Source organism: Manis javanica, chromosome 3, assembly GCF_040802235.1.
Source record: "Manis javanica isolate MJ-LG chromosome 3, MJ_LKY, whole genome shotgun sequence".
In the NCBI taxonomy this organism is placed as follows: Eukaryota; Metazoa; Chordata; class Mammalia; order Pholidota; family Manidae; genus Manis; species Manis javanica.
The window spans coordinates 59,532,870-59,560,046 of record NC_133158.1 but is presented as its reverse complement, the minus strand read 5'-3'; the positions used below and the strand labels follow the sequence as shown (position 1 = coordinate 59,560,046).

The window sequence follows — 27,177 nt, the reverse complement described above, 5'->3', positions numbered from 1 at the left end:
GGGGCGGAGCCTGGAGTTGCGGAGCCCCGAGTGACTGAGCCCGCTGCAGCAAGTGCAGCAGCCTTAAGGCTGAGGTGGCAGATGGTAGAGAGCGCGGTGGCCGGGACAGAGTTATCGGAGCTGCAGGATAATGATGAACGGAGGAGGAAGACTCTCGCACGTCGACAGTCGTGAGCGGGTTCTCAAGTTAGGCGAGAGTTTCGAGAAGCACCCGCGCTGCGCCTTCCACACTGTGCGCTGTGAGTGAGGACGACTCCGGGGAAAAGGAGCTCTGGGTATGGGTATGGTGGCACAAACCTCTCCATGCTGTGTTGCCACAAACCACCTTTCACTGCCGGAGAATGGGGTCCCTAGAGCGATCCACTGCCCTCCCCGCAGTCGAAGGGGTTGGTGGAAGGAACCGGCGTTGAGCAGGTGTGGGGTAAACCCTAGGCAGATAGACTTGACCAACAGGCGGAAAGGGAAACTGTGGAGAAGGTCAACGGGGGTGACTGTAAAGACATACCTGACTGGTGAATGGTGCAGAGGTCCCAAGGAAAGTAGTATGGTGACAAATGCAAGGGAGCAAAAGGACCGAGCTACTATGCGGGGCAGGGGGAAATGCCTTGAGGCTGGTGGGGAAATACTTTCTCCTTTCTTCACTTTTTCTGTCTGTTGAGGGTTCTTATTTATTGTAAGTGTATTCCTGGGGAGAGACTCTGAACCATTCCAATGATCTATATGGCTTTTGGACTTCTTATTTCATTCAATTATCAAATACTGATTATGATTATCAAAATATTGGAAGGTGTGTTATTTAATTTTTTATTAGAAAATTACTTACTCCCTATGATTTCTCCTTTTTATTTCCTTTTGTTTTTCCTCTGGAAGTACTTTTGGTAAATTTTTCCCTTTTATGTTGTTGAGGTAGAAAAGGAGCTCTTTTGCTTTAATAGTTGGATGATGTAGATTCCAGAAAGAAAATAGACTTACTATGATTTGCTATGTAAAACATTCCTTTTTTGCATAATAACCCTCATAGAATCATAAAGTAGAAAGGAAACTGAGATCATTGAATCATAACCTCTTATTTTTCTGTGGCAAAGTGGTAAAGTAGGTATTTTTTCACTTCCTCTCCCCAGCCTTGCCCTTCCTTTGTGTCTCATCATTCCAGCGGTTGCATTCATCTTGTCCTTAGACTGTCCAGAGATCTTTATAGTTTTTAACTCTGAAGTGTTCCATGCTTCGAAGCACTCAGTTCAAACTCACATTCTCCAAGAGTTTAGTTAAGTTGCAGACAATCTAACTGTAGTAATTCAAAGTAAAAGTATAAAGATCAATAGGTCTAACTCTCCAAGGTTATATTTACACCTTATAAAAAGGTTTTATTAGAAAATTGACATCCAGTTGGTAGAACAAATAGGAGAAATATTTGCAGATGAAAGGTTTTCAACAGTGTTCCTTGTTTATTGTTCTTTACCAAACTCTGTCAACCAAGGCTCTCACAACGAGACATTTAGTGCTGGCTAGGCAGTTTCTTTCCTTCAGTCCCATTTTCCAAAAGTATGATATAATTATGATCTGCTTTCTCCATGCCTTCCTCTCAAATAGTATCAAGTTCCTTTCCTCTTCTTTCTCAGGTATCCAGTAGTCTTCATATTCGTTTTTCAAATTACAAGATTTAAGATTAGAAAAATTTGCTCAAGAATATATTTTCATATAACTGGCATATATTATCTTTTTAAGGGTGTGAACCCCAAATTAAGTGAGTAAAAATAACCTGTGAAAAGCTTCTTGCAGGTGTTTCCAAGTCTTTCATTCATAAAAGTTCTCAACATGCTGGAACTGTGTCTCCAGAGTCAGAGAATCAGATGATCCAGCTACAAGAATGAAAGTAAAAATAAACAAAATAACAATAACAACAACCACAGTAAACCCAGATGTTTCAATATGCTCTCTGTCCTTTGGAAGACATAAGAAAGGTTTTCAGCCCTGAGTTTAATTCTTGTTGAAGCAGGCAGACTCTTTCTAAATTTATTTAAATAAAACCAGTCATTATCCTTGAAGATAAGTTCATTTACCATGTGCTCCTCACTCTTAACTCAGAGTGAGGGATGGAAACTGTAAAATAGGAGATCTGCCATACAGGGTGGATGGACCTAACTTATAACACTCAAGTCAAGTAATCTGGGAAAAAGTAATATTCTATCTTTATGTACAGGGGTAATTATGCCTGTCTAATATGCTTAGGCTTTGGACAAACCTGGATGTGAATTCTGGCCTCCACCAACTATATATGTAGTTTTAATTTGGGAACATTCTCTAAGTATTCAGCCTCAGTTTTCTTATATGTAGTACAGTAATAATGGTACCTACATTTCAGAGTCTTTGAAGGATTAAATAAGATAGCATAAACAACCTCACACAGTATTTGGTGCATGATAGAGAATAAATATAGTTACTATGATTATTGAAGCATTATATTCTTGTGTGTATGAGAAATGCTAATGAATGAAATTTAGTTAAACCCACAAAAAGCATTTATCAGGGCTTGGCAATAAGACCTATCAAAAAGATACTCTGGCATGTGGTAGGGAAGACATGGGATGTTCTATAAATAAGCTAAATGCATAGCAGCAGATGCTTCACTGGGTAGAGAATGGAGTAACAAGACTTGCTAGAATATTTTGAATTTGGGCTAGTACTGGCTTTACAATTTATATCCAGATAAGAGAATAAACATTGGAATTCCTAAGTTTGCAAACAACATCACTTTTTGCTATCAGGAAATGATGAAGCCTCAGACAATCTTCCTGTAGTCACTGCCCAAGAGTTCAAGTGGAGCTACTTCCCAAAAAGTGGTAAATACCTAAAAACCAAGGTCCTTTTATACAAAAATCTGAATTACCAGCTTCTCTCTAAACATCATAATATAACCTGGCAACACCAAGCCCATATTCCTCTTGGCAGCAGTTGGCTGGGGCCAAGCTGTGAGGGTCACTCACTATGGTTCCTGGCAGTCTGCTTTACTGCCTTGAGTTACCATCTGACCTCTCCTCTAAAGCATTATTCAGCTAAATAATAAAAGTTAGTTAGATAATGGTGATGCTACCCATTATTGTCCTTTGTGTCACTGGTGAAAAAATACAGGAGATTAGAGGGCCATGATTTTACTCTAGGATGTCATTGTAATGTTTTATATGTTTATCATACAAAATTCTTTATTGTCAAATACTAAGTAATGGGTGCCCTCTGTGAGAATAGAAGTGTACTAGTCAAAAGTACAAAAGGAATACAGCAATACTTACCCTAAAGAAATGAGAATCTTCAACTAAAGATTAATCTGAACCTCAGGAAAAAATTAGAAAGCACTCTTTTAAACATAATTTAGCTTAAATAAATTTATACTTAAAATAAGGTTGGAGTGGTTCAGAGAAGGGTCAATGCCAGAGTCAGTTACAAAGATCCTTTATGTACCTGCAAATTTAAAGGCATTTTGCTAAGGGTCCCAATTCTGGAGGAATTAAAATCTGAGGCCTTGTGTTTAAAAAACGTACAGTCCAATAGGGCATGACCACAAAGAGGTACATATTATCAGGTACTTTATATTATATTTTGATGGGCAGTATGGAAAATGCTACAGAAGTGGACAAGAAATTGAGATTTTTGAAGAGTACAGAGAGGGCTGCATCCAGAGACTGCTTCAGGGAAGAAGGGACTTCGAAATAAGTTTCAAATTCTAAGAGAGCAAAACATGGAGAAAAGCTGAAGGACAAGCTGTAGGTACTTTGACAAGTTAGTCTTTTGTAGACTGAAAACTAGTCCTCAGCAAGAATGGAGGGAGATGGCTTGGGAAGATATTATAAAAGAAAACATTATGATTAGGTGACAGTGATGACAAAGAGGGAGGAATGTTTCAAGGAATACTTACACTGATGAGCAGAACCTTGAAGAATAGTTAAAATTAGAAAGTTGAGCACATTTTAAGACCAAAAAGTATGACACCTGCATAGGCCATGATGATGACTACACTAAAATACTTTAAGTGGCAGTTACTTCATTTCTACCATGTAGATACTTAACATTCTTTGTTTTTTAGGATCAAAAACTTGAAGTTACCTTCTTTCCCCACTGATATTGATATCAGTAAGACTGATAACAAAGGGTGTTGGTCAACCCCTCATCTGTTTATTCTAGCTGAATTTTATGATTCCTTAGTCTAGCTTTAGCAAATATTAATTGCATGATCTGGCCAAGGGATTTAATTTCTTTCACCCTCACTTCCCTTATCTGTAAGATGGGGATATTCACTGCTTTACAGAATTGTTGTGAGGATTTAAGATAAAAGTAATTGGGGGGTTACCACATTATTTCACCCTCTTGTTTGATATCTTTGCTAATTCTCTTGGATTTTTCTGTCTTTCCTTCTGCCTTCTATTTTCTTTTTATTTCTGTAATACTCAAGGCTCAGTTCTGATTTTTTTCTTGAATATCACTGTCTTTTCATTAGTTGACATTAACACTTATTTCCCTAATTCCAAAACTTCTTTCGAGCATCCAAAAATTAACACTGTTATTATCCTTCATCTTTCTCATTACCATGATGTTACTAATAAACTCCCCAATTATTTTCAGCCTATTCTTTATCCTCATCACACTTCCTAGGGATATGTTACAAGTCAAACTCACATTTTTAATATTGCTTACATTACATTTTCTTATGTTTCTTAAAATCTAGAACTACACATCCATAGTTATTGCATGTATTCAGTTTTGAATTGAAGCTGCATGAAGAATACACCATAATATAAATAATACTTTGTGAATTATTTCTAATCACATGTGTTTAAGGAACATGAGGAGTGGATAATATCATTTCCTAGAGTTGTTAAGAGAATTAAATATGACATGCTAAGTAAGGTGCCTAGCAGGTAGCAAGTGTTCCATAAATGTTAGATATTATAATTGTTATTGTGGAGCAAGGCAATCTTTATGTATTGACAGATTTAATGAGTACCGGAATATTCTCTTTTCCCAAGATCTGCCCAATACATTTCCCTAAATTCTACTAGTAAGTATTTATTACCTTGGATTCAAATTTTTGCCTTTGGGGCTTCTGTATTAAGATAATCTCCTGGGGGTGGGGGTAACTGGGAGGAGCTTTTCAGTAATTGATAATGTTCTAGTTCTTGATCTAGGTGCTGATTATACACATGTATCACTCTCTGAAAATTCAAGTTTATGATTTATGTTCTGGTTTGTGTGTATGCTATGTTTTATAAAGAGTTAACCTAGAAAAAATAGGAATTCTTTATGAGAATTATCACCGATAACATATTGATGTGAATTATTTTTAAATGGCTTTCACATCTTAGAGGTGTTGAAGCTTGTTCAGCATGTGAAATATGTCAGCATCCTAAATTCCTTCTAGGTGATATACTTTAATGACATTGTTTGAATTGTCGTTTAAATCAAATTAAAGCTTATTTTAAGTTCTTCTGAAGTTGCCAATTTGATTAAATTTATGCATCTTTTAGTGGCATAGATATCCATGAAAAACTCAAACTGTCACTAAATAAGATTGCTTTTTCTTAAGTTTCCCCATGAGTAACTATAGTCATTTGTTTTGTATTCTGCTAGGATAACCCACAGGTGTTAGCAGGCACCCAACATGATTTAAACAAAATTTATGTGAGAAAAAGACTGAAAATTGAAAATACTATAGGAGTAACAGTTTTAGCAAATTGTGAACACTGATATTACTTAATTTATAACAGTGGGACATCTTAGTATAGTTTATCTTGACTAAATAGGATTCTGAGGGGGCATTTTTGGAGTTTGAGGAACACTGTTTTAAAGTACAGCCCTTTCTGATTTTTCCTCAGAATTATACATACAGGAATAAACTAGATTGTACTTTGTTATTTGTAATAAGAAGTCTCTTCTAAACCATTTTAATTGATGGCTATTGAAAATGATTAATCGCTCTGAAACATGCTTATATTTTTGATATACAAGTATCCAGGTATTCCATCTTAACAAAAATCCACATCTGTATCTATTCTTAGATGACTTCAAACCTGCTTCTATTGATACTTCCTGTGAAGGAGAGCTTGAAGTTGGCAAAGGTGAACAGGTGACAATAACTCTGCCAAATATAGAAGTGAGTATATTATATATAGAAGCAAGTTTTTAGCCTAACAGGATATTTTTGCAGGATTTCCACTAAATTCAAATGAAAATGATTGCATAATTCATATAGTGGTAGTTAAAATAATAAACACACCAAAATTTTTAAAAACTAATTTTAAACTATCTCAGGTAAAACAATCTTAAATTATTTTCATCTATTTAATAAGTTTCAAAAACTATCATATCGAATGATTTGAAACAATTGGAGGTCTAAATGAATAGTTTTTAAATTACTATTTGTAATAAGAAGTACTCTGAACTAGGAATAATAACATATCCCTTGCCTCCTTAATCCTAATCAGTTATAGTAGATAGATACATCAATATCTATAGCCAAAAGTTAAAGCATGTACAAAATTCTGTGCAAGTGCATAAATGTCAAAGTAATGAAAAATGATAGGAGTAGAGACTGGAAAGATAGATTGGGATCAGATTGTGAAGAATCTTTTTTATGCTGCAATGTAGGATTTGGTATCCATTTCTAATACCTTAAGTATTACAGAGCCATTAGAAGTTTCTAAACAGTCAACTGACTAAGATTGGTGCTTTTGGAGTGATTTTAGCAATAGTCTGGGGAATGGGTTGGAAAAGAAAGAGACTAAGTCAGGGAGGCCTTGACCAAAAATTTTGTTCATTTTTAAAATTTCAAGATGTTTCCAAGTAACACATCAAATACTATTTACATAAAGTTCTTCATTGTATGCTCTAGTTTTTTCAGTTCTTATATTAGAAATTTCTTAGCATTCAACTTAAGTTTTTTTTTCTTTTATATTGACTTGATTTATTCTTAGGGAAAACCAATATTTTAATATATGGAGAAAACTCTAAACTTGACAAGATTTTTTTGTTTTGCTTAATTTTTCTAACAAGAATGATATTATGCTGCTTCATCCATATTCTCCTTTATGCATTTATGGCATGGATGGCTTTTCATGGTTAGAAGTATAGCAAGCAAGATCTTTGTGCTCTAATCTTTTATCTTTTTCTTATTTTTATCAGTCAGCACTGTTTATTGATACCCTATTTTTATGTTAGACTGTATCAGTTGCTGCCTCTGAAGGTTTTCTATGGTTAACTAAATTTGTGGGGGCATTTTATTATATATTTCTCATTTGTTCCCTTAGAAACAAGGAACCTAAGAATCAATTCAGTATAAGATGTGAATAAGTAAACCTTCGTATTATACTGTTATGAAAAAGTGTTCAGATTCTGGTGTCTCTAAAATAGTTAGGAAATTTAGTACCCTTAAATCTAATTTTAAAAGTTATTATACTCCCATAATATTCTTAATTTTAAAAGTTATTGAAAAGTCTTAAATTGATAGATAACAAGCATCACTAGCCTGGTCTCAGATTATAGGATTGCTGATTAGTGATGATTGGTTTCCAGAAAAACTTTAATTGGGTACTTCTTAGCCATGTAGAATATTGTTTTCTCGAATTACAATCCTCCCATCCTCATCCTTTACATTGCTTTTCTACTCCCAAGTAGGATTTATTTGTTAATAAACCTTTTTCATTCACACATATCCTGTTTTCGTCAAGAGTTACCATTCATCATGTGTTTGGTTATAGTCTCAATTGAAATACCTCTTAAAGAAATAATTACTTACAGGAGGAAGTTTTTATGCCTTCAAATTGTAAATTTCTGAAACAGAAAGAAATCATTTGGGAAAAAGTAACCCCTTCCCCAGCCCAGCCCACCAGAGATGTATCCACAAAAAATATGCTTCAACATATTTGTATGTGTATATGCATACACAGAAAAAAAGAGAAAGAAGAGAAAGACAGATGGAAAGACAAATAATCTATACATGCCCTTCTGTGTAGCAAGTCCTGTGCTAGGTAGCTATTGGGAATATAGAGGTAGACTGAACATGGTCAGTGTCCTGAAAAATATTACCATTTAATGAGGAAGATGGGAAATAACTAATTAAAATGTAGAAATGTAAGGACTGTCATAAAGGTATACACAGAATATTATGGGAATACAAGAGAGGTAACTCGGCCAGAAGAGGGAGAGGGACATAGGATGCCTAATGTAGATGTAGGTTGTTAGTAAGAATCTAGTTTTTGTTAACCTTTTATTATGTAAAATAGAATAGTAGAACGAATCCCTATGTACTCATCACTGAGCTTCAAGAATTCTCAACATTTTCCTATTCTTTTTTATATATTTACCTACCACTTCTTTTTCCTGGAATATTTTAAAGCAATCCCAGACATTATGCTATTTCATAAATGCTAATATATATCTCTAATTGATTAGGATATTTTTATTTTTACTTACATACTATGCTATTATCATAAGTAGCAGAATTAATTGTAATACCTGGTCCATATTAACATTTTCATGATGGTCCCTTTTTTTTTCTCAGTTTTTTCCCTAGGAATCCAAATAAGATTACTATATTGTATTTTGATACATTTCTTAAGTCTCTTTTATTTTGTAATAGCCACTTCCCATTTTTATGCCATTGGTTTGTTGGAAAAACCAGGTTATTTGTCCTAGATAATTACCCACATTCTGAATTTCAAATTGCTTCTGTCTGGTATTATTTAACTTGTTCCTCTATTTTTCATATTTCCTATAAACTAGTAGTTATATCTAAAGGCTTGATGAAAGCTAGATTCATTGTGGGAATTTTTTAGGCAAGAGTATTTTCAGGTGATGCTTCATACTTTCTTATCACTTCATGAAGCATATAATGTCTGGTTGTCCCACTTAAAAAATTTTTTTATTGCAATAAAGTTGATCTACAATATTATGTTCGTTTCAGATGTACAACATTAGTATTGTATACATAACCAGATGATTGCCACAATAGGTGCACTTACCCCATTAACATACCAAGATATTACAATATTATTGGTTAAATTTTCTATGTTGTACTTCCATTATTATGTCTAACTTATTTTACAATTTGCATTTTGTATGTCTTAATCCCCTTCACCTATTCACCCATTCTCCAGCCTCTTCCTTATGGTGACCAACAGTCTGTTGTCTATATTTGTGAGTCGATATTTCTTTTTTGTTTGTTTTTCAGATTCTACATATAAGTAAAATCATATGGTATTTGTCTTTCTTTGCCTAGTTTATTTCACTTAGCATGATACCGTCTAGGTCCATCCATGTTGTTGCAAATGGCAAGATTTCCTCTTTTATGGCTGAGTAATATTCCATTGTGAATAAATACCACATCATCTTTATCCATTCGTCTATTGATGGGCATTTGGGTTGCTTCACTCTCTTTGCTATTGTAAATAATGCTTCAGTGAACCTAAGTGTGTGTATCTTTTTGAATTAGTGATTTTGTTTTCTTTGGGTAAATTCCCACTTTTAATGATGCTAAAATCAATCAGTAGGTTCAGTGTGACAGGTGTTCCTTGATTCATTCATTTTCCTTAATCTGCATAGGGAATCACCACTTTAAGAAATGCCAGATTTTAAAAACTCAACTTATGAAGGAAGAAGAGGATGGGTAGGAAATATGATTCAGGGCTTCTGTTCCCTTATTCATAAAATATATTGATTGTATTAGAATTGAATCCCAATTGCCAATTGTAGACCAATGAAACAAATCTTTGTTGACTCAGGTCAAGCCCTTCTCCTGTTCTCTTTTCTCAATGGTAGGAGCTTTGAGATCTCAGCCTTTCTTCCTCTGCCTTTTTTATTACACTCCTATTCTCAGAGTAGTGAACTTAGATAATTAGGTGACTTGAAGTATAACATAGATGGGGAAACCCAGATCTCAAAGGCCCTTCCAACTGAATTTCTATGATAAATTTCAAGTAATGATAATTAACTTTTTAAACAGGGTTCAACTACACCAGTAACTGTTTTCAAAGGTTCAAAGAAACCTTATTTAAAGGAATGCATTTTGATTATCAACCATGATACTGGAGAATGTCAACTAGAAAAGCTCAGCAGCAATATCACTGTAAAAAGAACAAGGTATGTGGCTAATGAAATAAATTATTTTATCAACACGTAAATTGCTAAGGAAATGTCAGTGAAAAAAGTTAGTGGATTAAATGACATTATTATATAAGGGTTATTTCTGTGTGGTACAAAAACGTTTTAACGTTTTTCCAAGTTTAAATTTAGTGGAGCTAATAAAAGAAGAAATGAGTAAGTAAATAAATAAATTTGATGGAAATCCCTACCCAAAACCTTCTACTACTTCTCCCTGTGGTATATAAAAGCTTGTTTTGTTTCTGAATGTTTTCTATATGTGTAGGTATACCTTCTATTCTATTGTAGCTTCTGTCATAGAACTGGACTAAAAGGAGCCATTATACACTCTCAAAAACAATTGCATCTTTATTAGTAAAAATTTATTGAGCACCTAGAATTGATAAGGCACTGGAAAAAGGAAACAAATACTAACCTCAAAACTCCTGCATTTTAATTGGATTAACAGATCATTCCCTTAATAAAGTCAATCAGAATATAGCCACCTCAACTCCTTTTTTGCAAATAGATGGTATACTAATTACCATGTAATATGAGGAATTTACTATATAAGCCATACAAATAGTATGTACAAAAGTTGTTCTAGGAATTAAAGGAAGGGAAAGGTTATGGTTAATTGGAGCATTCAGGGATCACTTACTGATGTACTGTGAGAGGTTAAGATTTAGGGCTTTAATTCCCCAGCATAGTTGATGATATGAATTACCATGGGTGCCTCTTAAATGTGAATTCCCAAATCCAGCTTCAGATCCGAGAATGAGTCTGGGAAGCTCTATTTTTTATTATCCCCTCCCTGACCATGTGATTTTAATTAGTAGGAAAGTTTGGAAAATACCGATTTAATGATCAGAGAGAACATGAGGACATAAGTAAGATTTGACTTATTTGGGGCCAATGAGTAAGACCTGTTTGACTAGAGCAGAGATTTGTCTTTGCCTGTGTGTAAGTATCGGGAGTGAGGTTCATAGTAGATTAGAGGTAAGGTTATAAAGGTGGGTTGAGGCTAATGCCTTCAAAATTAGCTATGAAATCAGGACATTGTCTTATTGGCATTGATTGCATATCAAAGTTTTTTTAACCAGGGATTGGCATGCTTGTATTTTTGTTTTAAAACAATCCACCAAACAAACTGAGTAAAATTAATATGGGAAACAGAAAAATGCATAAAACATTATTTTTGAAAGTAGTATTGAAGAGAAAAGTGAGATTCTAACTACTTTGTGAAAGAAGAACTGGCAGAATTTGGTGACTGGAAATGGGAGAGGCAGAAGTCAAGCATAATTGTGTGATATAGTCTTTTCCTGAAAGTATTGAAAGGGAAGTATGAATCTCCTTTAATAACATGTCATAAAGTTAGAAATGAAAAATGTGGAAGTGATTGAATTTTAACAGAAATGATCATTTTAGAATTCAGAGAATGCATTGCACCTGTTGTACGCTTATGGATAACTTCATTTTATTTTAGTTATTTGTATACATCTTATCTCTTCAATTTTAAGTGGTAGTCTTATTTCTGTTCACATTGTATCCGTCAACGGATCTGTGTGTATGCCATACATACAGCAGGGTTCAATAAATATTTGTTTGATAAATATTTGTGAAATAATAAACTAACATAGTGCTTTAATTCTTAAATATCATTTTAAAGATCTCTTGGGAAACAAGTGGTCAATTATAGTAACTTTGAAAGTTGAAGTTGTTGTTACCTTGCTATCACACTTATTTTGACCTTTGATGTTCTTAATTGCAGATTTGAAGGAAGTAGTAAAATTCAGTATCGTTTAGAGCAACAGCCCCAACAAATGTGGAATCCAAGTAGGACTCCCAGTCTTATAAAACGTTCTCCATCCAAAGACAAGATGTCCCCAGCATCTCCAATGGATGATATTGAAAGAGGTAAAATTTAAGTGCGTATATAGTGTGTTTTTGTAAGAAATTATTAAGAAATGTTAAGTGAAAATTTTCATTTTAATTAATAAGAAAACTATTAACTTTTATTGAGAGCATAATATTTTTTGTTATTTATTTGGGGGGAAAGAATATAGTTCATGATTTTTAGGGGATTATGTACATAATCAGTTGTACATAATCCCCTAAAAAGTCATAGAATCATTCTATAAAACAGAATTTGTACCCATTTTTCAGGGGGACAAAGTGACTGTTTAGATGTGTGTAACTGGAGTTTTCTTCTGTTTGACAGCTGTGATGATTCAAATACAATTCTTCCCAGCATCTTCCTATTGAAGTTCTTTATGTATAGCCAGACTGTAGATGTCTAAGGTGTCCCCAAACCAAGAGTGAAATGAGGGATTGTAATAAGCAAAAGCAGCAGAGGCAAGTTCTTCTGAATTGCTGCTCACTTCTCAGCTTAAAGGTGTTTCTAGGGAGGCACAGTCCATTTGAAAGTAAGGAACCTTAAATCTCCTTTCTTTTTCTAGCTGAAGTCTGGGTGTTGGTGTTACCATAATTGTGGTAGGACTAAGATCCTTTTCATCAAAGTATATTTTCTTCTATAATATTCTTTTGTAACTTGAATGTTACTCTCCCATCCTTCTAGGCCCAGTACAGTATTAGTTCACTAATGTATCAGTGGTCCCTTGACAAACAATAAAGAGGATTAAAACTCAGAACACTTGTTGCTACAAAGGGTCTTCAGTTTAATTTTATTATTATAGCATATCTGCTTCCAAAATGGATTTGAATCATGATGTCATTATATACAGTATACAACAAAATACTGGAACAGAAAATCAAGATATTGAATGGAAAGAGGAAGCAAATATGCTAATTATTAAAACATTAAATTCAGATCTGAAGTTCCTAGCCACTAAGATAGAAATGTAGATCTAACTAGCATGTTTTACATTATCTAAGAGACAGGTTGCAAAGAATCAGACTTCCCTGCTACTAAATTCCAAAAGGAATTCATACGGAAACTGTTATAGGAAGCATTAAACTATATAGTATCTTCAACAATAATTTTATAATACAAGAAGAAATCTAAGTGTCAGTTTTTTTAGCAGATTTTATTAAAAGCATTGTATTGAAGCATTGTATTGCAGAGGATAAGTTAACATGATCCAAGCATAAGATCTAACTTAAAGAACCTACCTTGAGATGTGTGCATAGCATGTTTCATAGTCTGTCTTCTTTTAAATATTTTCTTGACTGCTCTATTGGTGTCTACTGCTACAGTTAAATAATCTTTTCAAATTGATGACTAGATGTCTGGCAGTTATCCCAGTGTTTCTGTTGTTTGAATTTTTACATTTATATCATTGAGCTATCTGGAATTTTAGTTTAATAAATAAAAATTTAGATTTCCCTCCTTTCAGTGGTATCAATAAATAGGTATTGATAGAGAATCAGCAAACATGGTATTGACAAAGAGCATGTATCAATATCCATTTATTGAATAAGACATTTCTTCTGATATGAAATGCCATTTTTATATGCAAAATTTCTATATGGACTTAAGTCTGTCTCACAACATAAGATATATAATGGCCAATAAATATATGAAAAATTTATCAGATTCCTAATATTTTTAAAATACAAATTTTAAGAAGAGATACTTTTTATTTATGAGCTTGGCAGTAGCTAAACCATTTGTCAACATTCATACTTGTAAGGATATAAAGTAGGTACCTAATCTTTAGAATCAAGCTGCTTAAATTCAAATCCCAGCTCCATCACTTTTCAACTGTATTGTCTAAGGAAAGTTGCTTAACCTCTTATTCTCTCTGTAGATGTTTCCTCATTTGTAAAATAGAGGTAATAATTAGGGTTGCTGAGAGGACTAAATGCAATAATACCTATAAAGTGCCTAAGCAATTTCTGGCACTAGAAAGTGTTCAAATATTAGCTATTATTTTAACTTTAATTATTGGGTTTTTTTCTTGTTCCTTTGTTCACTCTTTCATTAATGTCTGCTCTTCTTCCTTACCAATCGAGATGCCATTTATTAATTAATTAATTTAGTTGTTTATTTTTTATTTACTGCTCCAATTAGAACTTCCAATACAATGTTGACCAGAGGTGGTCAGAGTGGAAAACCTTCTCTTTTTTCTGATGCTAGAGGGGTGGTCAGAGTGGAAAACCTTCTCTTTTTTCTGATGCTAGAGGGAAAACATTCAGTCTTACAGTTATGTATGATTTAAGCTATAGGTTTTTCCTAGATGTCCTTCATCAGGTAAATGCCCTTCTATTTCTGTTTTGCCGAGTTTTTACCAAGAATGACTGCTGAAATTTGTCAGATGCTCTTTGTGCCATTATGAGATGGCTTTTACTTTTTAATATGGTGAATTATTGATTGGCTTTTAAAAGTTTGCATTCCTAGGAAAACCTCACTTGGTCATGTCATGATGTACTGTCCTTTTAATGTGAGCATTTTTCAACTTCAGCAATATTGGCCTTTGGGTTTGGGTAATTCTTTGTCAGGGGATGTCCTGTGCATTGGAGGATGTTTAACAGCACCCCTAACTCTTACCTACTAGGTGCCAGTAGCTCCGCTCCCCACCTCCACCCCATTGTGACAATCAAAAATGTCTTTAGTAGACCTATACTCTGAAAACTACAAGACACTCATGACAGAAATTAAAGAAGATACCAATAAATAGAAACACATCCTGTGCTCATGGATAGAAAGAATTAATATTGTCAAAATCACCATCCTGCCTAAGCAATCTACAGATTCAATGCAATCCCTATCAAAATACCAATAACATTCTTCAATGAACTAGAGCAAATAGTTCTAAAATTCATATGGAACCACAAAAGACCACAAATAGCTGAAGCAATCCTGAGAAGGAAGAAAAAAGTGGGGGGAATTACACTCCCTGACTTCAAGCTCTACTATAAAGCCACAGTAATTAAGACAATTTGGTACTGGCACAAGAACAGACCCACAGACCAATGGAACAGACTAAAGAGCCCATATATAAACCCAACCATATATGGTCAATTAATATATGATAAAGAATGGGGATATAGAATGGGGAAATGACAGCCTCTTCAACAGCTGATGTTAGCAAAACAGGAGAGCTACATGTAAGAGAATGAAACTGGATTATTGTCTAACCCCATACACAAAAGTAAACTCAAAATGGATCAAAGACCTGAATGTAAGTCATGAAACCATAAAACTCTTAGAAAAAAACATAGGCAAAAATGTCTTGGACATAAACATGAGCGACTTCTTCATGAACATATCTCCCAGGGCAAGGGAAACAAAAGCAAAAATGAACAAGTGGGACTGTATCAAACTAAAAGGCTTCTGTACAGCATAAAGAGAGCATGTAGGAATCTAAATGAAAGTGAGGTCTTCACACCCTGTTCATAGTGGTAAAGCACTGATACGTCATATGTGTATATTGAAATACACAAAACAGCCATCAGGAAAAAATATACAAAGTGACACCTTCAAAAGCACTATAAAGATGAAATTCTAAAGTGATTCAAGTAACCCACAGAAAGGCAATAAAAGAGAAGTAGAGGGAACAAACAGAAAACAAAATGACACATTTAAGGGCTAACATATCATTAATTACCTTAAATATAAATGGTTTAAATAAATCAATTAAAAGGTGGAAATTGACGGAATGTATTAAAAATTAGCATACAGACAACTATGTGCTGTTTACAGGAAGCTGACTTAAATTCAATAAAATAAGTTAAAAATAAAAGGATTTTTGCTTTTATTTTAAAATAGGTTAAGAGTAAAATGATGGAAAAATATGTGCCATGCAAACATTAATTTTTAAAAGCTGTATGGCTGTATTAATATTTGATAAAGTAGACTTCAGAGCCAAGCAAATTTCTGCAAACAAAAGGAGGCATTAATAATGATAAAAGGATTAATCTACCAGGAAGACATAAATGTGCATGTATCAAACAACAGACCCTCACAATACATGAAGCAAAAAGTGATGGAGCTGGAAAGAGAAATAAATTCACAACTATGCTTGGGTTCACCAAGATTCTACTTTTTCAACAATTGATAGAAAAACTAGAGAGTAAGTCTACCAAAATATTGAAAAACTGAACAAGACAGTCAAAAAACATATATATATATATATATATATGTTCTATGCAGTATCAGTGAAACTCATCTTTTTTTTTCAAGTACCTATGGAATATTCAATAAGACATACCATATCTTGGGCTGTAAAAGAAGCATCAGTAAATTTATAAAAACTGAATCATACAATGTTCTCCAACCATAATGGAATCAACCTAAAAATAACAGATAACGGGAAATCTCTAAACATTTGGAAATGGAAGAGTATACTTCTAAATGATTTATGGGTTAAAGAGGAAGAATCAAAGGAAATTAAAAATACAGAACTAAATGTATAAAGGAAATACAACATAGCAAAATATGTGGGATGCAGCTAAAGGAGTACTCAGAGGGAAATTTATTGCATTCAATGCTTACATTAAAAATGAAGAAATAATTTAAGTTCCTATCTCAACAAACTAGACAAAAAAAAGCAGATTAAACCTGAAGCAACAAAAAGGAGCAACTTATAAAAATAAGGACTGAAATCAATGAAATTAAAAACAAAAATCAATGAAACTAAAAGGTAGTTCTGGCAGGACAAAAAAAGACAAAAGATACAAACACGAATATCAAAAAAGTAATGATATCTTTACAGATCAGCAGCCATTAAAAGGATTACAAAAGAATGTTACAACTTTATGCTCATAAATTTGACAGTTTAGAAGAAATGGACCAATTCCTCAAAAGCTAAAACTGCCAAAACTCATTCAAGATGTAGATAATCTGAATAATCCTATAACCATGAAATAAATTGAATTAGTGACTTTAAAGTCCCCCCCAAAAAGAAATACCTAGACACAGATATTTCACTAGTGAAATCTACCAAACATTTAAAATTACAAGGTCTCTTTTAGAAAATACAAATAGAGAAATAGTTCCTTAGTTCACTTTATGAGGCCAATATTATCTTGGCTCAGAAACCAGACAAAAAACAGTACAAGAAAAACAGAATCTCTCTCATAAACTTAGACTTAAAAATTCTCAACAAAATACTAACAAATCAAATCCAACATTTTATTAAAAAATTATGCATCATGACCAAGCCATACTTCCTATTCTCACATTGCTTATATTTGGGAGTGTGGTATAAGGATGGGAGAGATAAACAGTAAGCAAGCAAATAAATAAGCAAATGAATTTCAAAAAAAAAAGTGCCTTCAAGACAATAAAGCAAAGGGGTAGGGAAGGAAGGAGCACTTCTTGAAGAGGTTACATTTAAACTGATCTGAGGAACCAGCCTTTCAGAGATCTGGAATCTTATCAAAAGACACCATTGATAAAGTGAAAAGTATTGCTACAGACTTTGAGGGAGATATTCATAATACATATGTCTGACCAAAGGACTCCTAGCTGGAACTAGTTATAAAACTCTTACAAACCAGTAAGAAAAAGGCAACCAAATACAAATGGACAAAAACTGTGAGTGGGCATTTCACAAAAGAAGATGTCTAAATGGCCAGTAAGCACATGAAAAACTGCTCCATATCATTAGAGAAATGAAATTAAAACTATAAGGTACCATTGCACACCCACCAGAGTAAGTAAAACTGAAATGACTTGCTTTACCAGTGTGTGTGTGCCAAAGTCGAAGATCTGAAGCATCAGTGACTCTCATGCATTGTATCATGCATCATGTAAAACCACTTTGGCACTTTTTGATTAGATTAAACTTATGCCTATCTTAAAACTCCACAGTTTCTCTCCTAAGTTTCTACTCAAGAGAAATGAATGCATATATCAAACAAAAAGGCTTATAGAATAATTTTATACAGTTTTATTCATAATAAACCCAAAATGAAAACAACCCAAATATCCATAAACTGATAACAAGTAACCAGCCTGTGGTATATTTATACAATAGAATATCATGGCAATAGAGAAAAATGAGCTGCAGATTCATTCAATAACATGAGTGAATCCAAAAACATTAAATTGACTAAAGAAGGCAGACATGCTGAGTGAATCCATTTATATGAGGTGAAATATTTAGAAGGTGAAATGGTTGGTATTGACTGGAAAAGAGCACAGGGGAACATTCATAGGGATGAAAATGTTCTATACCTTGACTCAGTGTTAATACACAGGATATACAGAGGCTAAGATTCATATCTTTTCTATACATTTTGCTGTAAGTAAATTATAAAATGAAACAGAACATGGTGGGAGAATTTACCAAACAGCTGATGAAAAGAACATAGGGTGGAAATGTATTTGATGTGGTCAAATAACAAAACTAGTATGTCTATAATAAAATGGGGGAATGTGCTAGAAATTATCAGGTAGTTTAATACAGCAATGTACTAAGTCGATATCAAATGTCAGTATGGTGACTAAGCAAATTATTCATTTAGAACTTCTTGGATTGAAAAATTTTTGTTGAACTACTTGAAATTTGTATTCATGTACTAGAAAAATATTGACTGAAAGTCAGTGGATTCAGCTCTACCCCTAAATGGCTGAAAACTTTTGGCTATTCTGGACCTAGGTTCCCTCATTTGTACGACTGATCCAAATGATTTGTAAGATGCATCTAAATGGTAGCTGAAGACCTCTCCAACCATAGATTTTGTATATCTTAAAAAATTTTGAAAAATACTAAAGAGGAAGAACAGCAACATATTGCTCTTTTTATCTACTGAAACATTTACAACCAAAGTTAAAATGGGAGCTGCCTTTTAAAAAATACTTGAAATATTTCAAACCCTCATCAAGGGGGTGAGGAAACCTAAGTAAAGATGCTTCATCAAAATGTTCTCTAGGAAAACCAGGAAAAGAAGGAAATTCATCTAGGGGAGGTGACATAGACAAGATGATGGAGTAGGAAATACCAGTCTTAGTCCCTCAACAGAAAAAAAAACACAAAAATTAGACTGCTATCCATGAATGAAAATAGCCCTGGGAGGGTTCAGGAGTCCAACTAAGAACCTATAAGCAATATGGTGGAGTAAAAAATGGAAAGTAACTGCACAGAAAGGATCACTAGGGAGATTGGCTTAGCTGAGACATCTGGAGACAGCTAGAGATAAGGAGGAAGGGCAGAAGCTATAAGTACGAGCTAGGTGGAAGGTACCACCATGGTCACCAGTGACCTGCTCTTCAGAGGACCCGGCAGCCTTTGCCACTGAGGACTTCAAGAGCTGTGGATTCACAGCAGAGGACCTTGCAGTGTTAGCACAGACTCCAGTGGCTTCCTCCTCGAGGGTACCACCACCTTCCGTCACAGGTAACCAACAGCCATGGACTTCCTGAAGTGAGAGACACTGCTGCATCTGAAAAAGCTGAAAAAAAGAGAAAAGAAATCATCTATGTGTTGCCTTGCATTACATGTATTGGGGGAATAAGATGGGAACTGGAGGATGACTTCTGCTAATTAGATTTTAATTTTTGTAATTTTAATTTTTTACATCCTTGTATTTTATTTGAACTACATGTGATTTAAGTGCAGTGGTATAAATAAATATAATGTTTAGGTTTAGACATTGCCTATGTCTTTTAATTTTCATAAGTCTAACATTGAAGTATGGCTTGTCTCAATGGTAGAGGAACTTTTAAAATAAAATGCCTTAAATGCTATAATCGCATGTTTAATCTTATTTATTCCTCATCAACAGTTTCTTGAAAACTAACAAATTTTACTATATTAATTTAATGTTTATATCATATTTATTTAACCTATCTATGAATTTCTGTTTTATTTTCAGAACTGAAGGCAGAAGCTAGTCTAATGGACCAGATGAGTAGTTGTGATAGTTCATCAGATTCCAAAAGTTCTTCATCTTCAAGTAGTGAGGATAGTTCCAGTGACTCAGAAGATGAAGAATGCAAATCTCCTGATCCAGGGAATTATATCTCAGGACATCCTACCATATCTGCCATGCCACAGTTAAGGATCCCCAATATAGATGCTGACCATAATAGATACCACAACAACAGTGGCCTTCTGATGAATACTTTAAGTAAGTAGATATAAGCATGAATAATTAGAAAAGTAAGCATTCATAGTGGAACCATAGTGATTATGATCTAAAATTTGGATAAAAGCTCCTATTTTATTTACTTGCCACTATTAATTATTACATTTTTATTGAATTATTCATTTTCTTTTGACTCTGTGGCATAATGCCTTATTGGTTTTTCTCCTTTCTCTCTCTCCTTTGCCAGTTTACAATTTCCTACTCAGTCATTACTGCTTGAGTTCCTCAAGGTTTAATCCTAAGTTCTTTTTCTTTTTATACTATACTCCGTTCCTAGATAATATTTCCATTGCTGTCAAAACTTATGTACAGACAACTTGTAAATTTGCATTTCTGACCCAGACCTCTGAACTCTAGACACATATGACCAACACCATCTCTTAGTAAAAGGCATTTCAAATTTACTTTGTCCAAAACCGACTAAGAATCTTTCATTCACTGTATTTCCTCTTAGTGAAAAGCAGGTTCATCTAATTATGCAAACCAGAAGCCTATTGGTGAGCAACGATTTCTTCCTTTGTCTCTTTCAGTATAGTCAGTCCTTCATCAAGTCCTGTTTATTTTGCCTCCTTACTTTTTCTCAAATTCATCTACTTCTCTGCATTTCCATCACTATCTCTTTCATTGAACTTAACACTTATTTCTTGCTTTAACTTGCAATGACTTCCTAAAGGGCTCACCCCTCAGCTCTTCAAACCCATTTTCATCCATTACATACATTGCAGGCATACTAATCTTGTCATTATTCAAATATAATTTGTCACCTCTCCTGCTTTAAACTTCTCAATAGCCTGTGATTTCTTTTAGGACAGAGACAAAACACCTTAACATAATAGTCTTGCTCTTTCTGTTCTAGCAACATTCATCTTCTTTTTGCCACTCTACTCAAATACTTTCACCCACCTCAGGACCCTTATACATGCTTTCCTTTTAGCCAGAAACACTTCGTTCTTTTGGGGTAACTTTTTCTCCTTTAGATTACAGTTCAAAGTATCCTTTATCAAGGAAGCCTTTCATGACCTTCCTGACAAGGTCAAATTCCCCTTTCTATAGACCTTCAGAGCAATAGCTTCTTTACATAAATTGTCACAGTTATAAATTTATATTTATTTGTGTGATTTGTTCTCTTTTAAAATATAAACTCCAGAAGGACAGCTATCTTATTTTTGCTTATCATTGAATACTATCACCTAGCACAATACCTGATATACAGTAGGTGCTCAGTAAATGCTTTTTAATAAAGTCATTCAGGTTGATACTCTCTGGGGAAAAATGGGACTGTTAGTTAAAACTAATCTCACTCTGTTAATAAATGATGATAATGTCACTAGGAAAGACTGACTGTGGTTCTAGCCCAATACCAGAAATAAACAAGGGAGAGAGAAGCCAAGATTGGGTGGCAGAGTGGGTAAAACTATGAGTTAATTTGGGACCAAGAAAGGTCTTTTGAACTTCTAGGTATTTATGTCTTTTTTCTTATTCCTAACTTGAGAGGTAAAATTGGAGTGTCTGATTTCTTGAATGGCCAAATAATGACAAAAGGTTCAAGTCACCAGGAGGATAAACAATTATGAATCTGTATGCCATAATAATATATCTTCATCATGTATGTACATATATATTAAAATATATAGTTCATATATATATATACATATATATGAGTATATGTATAAAACAAAAATTGACAAGTAGGAGAAATTGACAGGCCTCTATCATAATGGAAGACATAATGCATCTCTAATCCAGCAGACAAAATTTAGTAAGGGCATAAAATCATTGAAAAATATAATTAATATGCCTATACTAATAGTAAATATACAATCCTACAAGCCAAAAATGAGATGCAAACATTCTTTTAGGTATCACATGAAAACTTTATAGAAATTACTTCCTACTGGGACAAAGTAAATAACACATTTCATAAGATCATATTTTATTGATCATATTATATGACTATAATACAATGAAAACAAATAACAACTAGTTTAAAACACATGTCTAGAAACTTCAAAACACATGCCTAATTATAAATTTCAAAATACATGCCTAATAACTTACATGTTAAAAGGAAACTATAAAGAAATTGCAAACTCTAATTAAACAATATCAAAAAGAATATGCTCAGCAATTTTGGATGCAACCAAAATGAAATTTATAGGGACATTTATAAGCCACAAAATATTCTTTTTAAAAATTTAAAATAAATGAGTGGAAGTTTTACTTTGAAGAACTAGAGGAATAGTAACATCTTAAACTTAAAGCAGAGAAAGAAAATAATATAGATTAGAATACAAATTAATGTACTAGGCAACAAAGAAACAGTAGAGGACCAATAAAACTAAAAGTAATTTCTTTGAAAATTAATAAGACCAATCACTATCAGGAGCTGATGAAAAAAATAAGAAAATGCACAAATAAACAATATTAGGAATGACAAAGTAGGTAAAATTATAGCCATGATATGCTTTCATTTTTGAAATTATGAGAATTTTATAAAAATTTTATCCCAATAAATTTGGGATAGAAATGAATAATTTTCTAGAAAAAGAGTATTTTACCAAATCTGAGTCAAAGAGAAGTGGGAACCCTAAAGAACCTAGTAACAATTGATGTCTCTTCCTCTTCCACCCTGTCTCCATATCCCCAAGGTCCTGGAAAAGTGAAGATAGTTTTGCAGATGAATTTAAACAGATCTTCAAGGAACAAATAATTTTAATCTTCTACAAACTCAGAGAATAGGAAAGCAGAAAAAATGACACAATTGTTTTATAATCCTATGATCTAATCTCAATATCAAAACTGAACAAGAACAAGATAACAAGCATTATAGACCACTTTCACTTGAGAACATGGATGCAAAATTACTAAAGAAGATATTGGCAAATTGAATAACTAGTAAAATTAAACAAGCAAGCTGAGTCATGACCAAATAAGGGTCATGCCAGAAATGTAAGAAATGTTCACTATATGAAATGGGTATCAATATAATTAACCACATTAACAGATCATAGAACTAAAGCTATACAGTCATTTCAACAAATTTGAATTAGACAAAATTCAATATTCAGTAATTTAAAAACTTTTACCAAAGGTTGAATGTAAGGGAATTTCCTTAACTTTATAAAAGTTAATTACAAAAACCAAAACTACTGCCAACATTATGGGAATAGAGATTCTAGAAGTATTCCCATTAAAGTCAGGAAGAAGACAGGAGAACCAATATCATGATTTCTATTCAGCATTGTAGTGAAGCTTCTAGCAAATGCAATAAAACAAGTAAAACAAAAAGGATATAAGAATTGGAAACAAGAAATAAAATGCTTATTTGAAGACAATGTAATTGCATAGAAAATCCAAGATAGTCAACCAACTATAGAAATATTAAAATAATTTGGAAGGATTGGGGATATAAAAATTATATGCAGAAGTCAGTAGTGATTTGGTATGCCATTAATAACCACTTGGAATTGCTTTTTCAAAAGTAGTTTCCTTTCCTGAAATACTTTATCAAAACTGGAAGTTTCCTAATAATAGGAAGTAAACCCTCTCTTACTGTAACTGCATTCATCCCATGTCTCAACCTTATCAGACCCAATACCCTCTTTTTTTTTTTTGAGAGGGCATCTCTCATATTTATTGATCAAATGGTTGTTAACAGTTAACAACAATAAAATTCTGTACAGGGGACTCAATGCACAATCATTAATCCACCCCAAGTCTAATTCTCATCAGTCTCGGATCTTTTGAAGCACAACAAACAAGTTCCAATACCCTCTTTTATATATTTTTAAGTCCCCTTTACTATCTTGAAGTTACCTTCATAGCTTAATATTATCTACATACATACATCTTTGAAAATAATTAACTTAATGTAATATCAAGACAAAATAAAAATAAGGTAATTTATAGTAAAGTAATATATATTCCACTTGTAAATGATCAGGTATGACTATATCAGAAGACATAACAATTAGTCATTTGTTTGCATTTACTTTTAATTTGGAATTAAGAGAAGCAAGACAACATTCAATTCATAATGTCAATAATCTTTCTCTTTATTTAACTTGTTAAATAAGGACTTGAAAAAAGTCTTTGAAATAAGGACTGGAAAAGCATTGATATCATTAATGTGTTTTCCAAAACAATTTAACAAAGAAAATCTTTGTAAAGTTCTGGAAAAAACAAAGTAAAGTCTTCTTTCACTTTACATGATAGTTGCATCCTTATAAATTTCAGTGAATTTTTATTTTATTATTTTCACAGGGGTCAGGTGGGGACTTAGTGAATTTTAAGTTCATGCAGAATACTTTTAGTTTATAAAAGTGAAATTGGGTTTCGGTCTTACAATTATAAACAGATCTTCCATGTACATGAATCTCCCACTGGACTTTCAAAAAGTTTTGCAGAATGTAGAAGAGTTCTTTATTGTTGAAGACTGTCCTTGGTTTGCAAGACATTTAACACTCCTGAATTCCCCTCCCAGTAAATGTCACTAGCAATGGAAATCATCTGGACAAGCAACTCCTCATGTAAATTTCTGTAACATCTACTAGAGGGCAGTATTGCTTTCATTGAGAAACATCGGTTTAGGCCTATGAAAGAACAACCCTGCTACCTAAGGGCGCCTCCCACCACTTTCCCCAAACCCATCTTCATTTTCCAAAGTATTTATCCCTACTGGGTATTATATTATATATTTGTTTACTTGTGTACTGTCTGTCTTGCCCACTGGATTGTATGTTCCCTGACTATAAGCACATGGATGCATTACAAAAGGAATCAATAATGAAATGCTCTAAACATACACTACTTAATGATTTTGATTAAATTTTAAGTAAAAATTTATGTAACGTTTTTCACTCTTCAAAAGATATAGTCTGATCTAAACCACATTTTCTCTTATTTCCTGATGTAATTAAATCAGTGGTGTAAAGAGAAGAGTCAAAGAAGACTAAACCAGATGCCAGGTGATACAAAAACTATGCTGAAGATTGATGGTGTATTTTTTCTTTACAGGCAGTATTATTTGAGTTACTAATGATGTGACTAAAATATTGGATAAGCAGTCTGATTATGACAAAATGCTGGCTAACCAAGATCACCTTCGGGGCTATATTTTGCATAATATTTATGTTATCCAAAAAGTAAATGTATTAAATAGTAAAGTATTAAATAATTACTACATTTTGCTATTTTTTTATTTTAGGAAATGATTTGCAGCTGAGTGATTCAGAAAGTGACAGTGATGACTGAAGAAATATTCAGCTATAAAAATAAAATCTATAAGATGTGATAATTTATATTAAAAATAAAAATTCCTAAGACTGAGGAAAATGTTGCATCTTAACTTTTGATGCTGTAAAAAAAATTTTGGTGTTTTAAAGGAAATTAAATATGATTCAGAATTTTCAGTTGATGTTATACTTTGATCTTTTATGAGTACCAGTATTTTCATGTGTTTTCATTTAATCTTAAAACTTCAAGAAGTTTTACAGACAAGAAAACAGACTCACAGGTTAAGTTACTTGCCCATATATTGTTAGTTAACAAGTGGCAGATCAGGTGTTCTAGAGTTCAAGTTTAGTGCTTTGTTTTACCACACTGCTGTCTCTAATCATGCAATGTCAAAATTAGTGATTTATAATAAATGTCCATAGTTTTTATTATACCTCTGAGCCTTTTCTGTATGATAGTCCTTAAATTTTGGTGAAAAAAGTCTTAATTCTTGACAAAATTAAACTATGATTTAGGGTAAAAGTGAAGCTAAATAATTGTTTTAGTGAAGCAACTGTTCTTTTACTCATAATATTTTCCATCATTTTTTTGTTTTGCTTTTGAGAGGAAAATAAGCAATTAAGTGTTAAGGAGATAATTAATATTTATATTTTTGAATTTGGGAGAAATGAAAAATATAGTTGAAAGTCCCGAAATAGCAAAACTTTTTTTTTGATTAGTGAACTTAATTTTTTAGAATAGTTTTAAGTTCACAGCGAAACTGAACAGAAAGTATAGAGAATTCTCATATACTCCCTGTCCCCGCATAGGCACAACTTCCCCCACTGTGACCATCCTGCACCAGAGTGGTATATTTTGTTACAACTGACCAACCTATACTGACACATCGTCACCCAAAGTCCATAGCTTACGTTAGAGTTCATTCTTTGTGTTATACATTCTGTGAGTTTTGACAAATGTATAATGACATATCCACCATTGTAGAATCATAGAGAGCATTTCACTGCCCTCCTCCCTCCTCCCCCACCAACCTCTGGCCACCACTGATCTTTTTACTATCTCCTTAGTTTTGCCTTCTCCAGCATGTCATATAGTTGGGATCCTACAGTATGCAGCCTTTTCAGACTGGCTTCTTTCACTTCGTAATACATGCTTAAGTTTCTTCCATGTCTTTTTCATATCTTGATAGCTCATTTCTTTTTATCATTGAGTATTACAGTGCCTGGATATACCAGTTTATTGATCCATCACCTACTGAAGGAAGCTTGGTGGTTCTAAGTTTGGGCAATTTTAGTTGAATAAATAAACCTTAATAATTGCCTTTTACCATAGGCATTTTTATGATTCTCTTTTAAAAATATCCTCAAGTTTTGGTTTTACTCTCTCCTACTTTCTCCTCTCTCCCTTCTTCTCTCTGGCTTACATCCAGCTAATCTATTTGTATGTTCTCTTTTATTTCTATTTTAGTTATTATAATACCTGAGAACCATAACTATGTCGCTTATTACTTAACTAATGCAAGCTTGAATATTCAAAGTAGCCAGTAAAATATATTTATCGCTTTAATATAGGAATACAAATTATAATGGTTTCTGCTGAAAGCTGTTATGCTGAGATTTATTTTATTAGTATTTACCAAAAATGAGTATATGGTGGTATGAGCGCGTAATGATGGCGCATAGCACATCATGTTCTCAAATTATACCTCTTGCAATCTAAACAGCTCATCCTTTCCTCTTATTGCAATTTCCCTCATAAATG

At 33.3% G+C, this 27,177-nt stretch overlaps 1 protein-coding gene across 2 annotated transcripts; it reads left to right on the top strand.

The window, feature by feature from the left end:
* Positions 1-10: 10 nt before the first annotated feature.
* EAF2 (ELL associated factor 2) lies at positions 11-25,592 on the top strand. 2 transcript variants are annotated; one of them, XM_017676668.3, is made up of 6 exons: positions 11-239; positions 6,048-6,142; positions 9,989-10,125; positions 11,897-12,042; positions 19,909-20,163; positions 25,388-25,592. In XM_017676668.3, the coding sequence occupies exons 1-6, from the start codon at positions 131-133 to the stop codon at positions 25,432-25,434; spliced, it is 789 nt and encodes a 262-aa protein (XP_017532157.1). In that variant the 5' UTR covers positions 11-130; the 3' UTR covers positions 25,435-25,592. The 2 variants fall into 2 exon arrangements, with proteins under 2 accessions (XP_017532157.1, XP_036869016.1); XM_037013121.2 differs by lacking the exon at positions 6,048-6,142 and having other exon boundaries at positions 99-239.
* Positions 25,593-27,177: the final 1,585 nt, after the last annotated feature.

Bases quoted from the DNA above. Each gene is read 5' to 3' on its own strand.
- EAF2 (XM_017676668.3), top strand. From the start codon at position 131: ATGATGAACGGAGGAGGAAGACTCTCGCACGTCGACAGTCGTGAGCGG. The intron at 12,043-19,908 runs GTAAAATTTAAG...TTTTATTTTCAG, and splicing joins AATGGATGATATTGAAAGAG to AACTGAAGGCAGAAGCTAGT. The intron at 20,164-25,387 runs GTAAGTAGATAT...TTTTTATTTTAG, and splicing joins CCTTCTGATGAATACTTTAA to GAAATGATTTGCAGCTGAGT.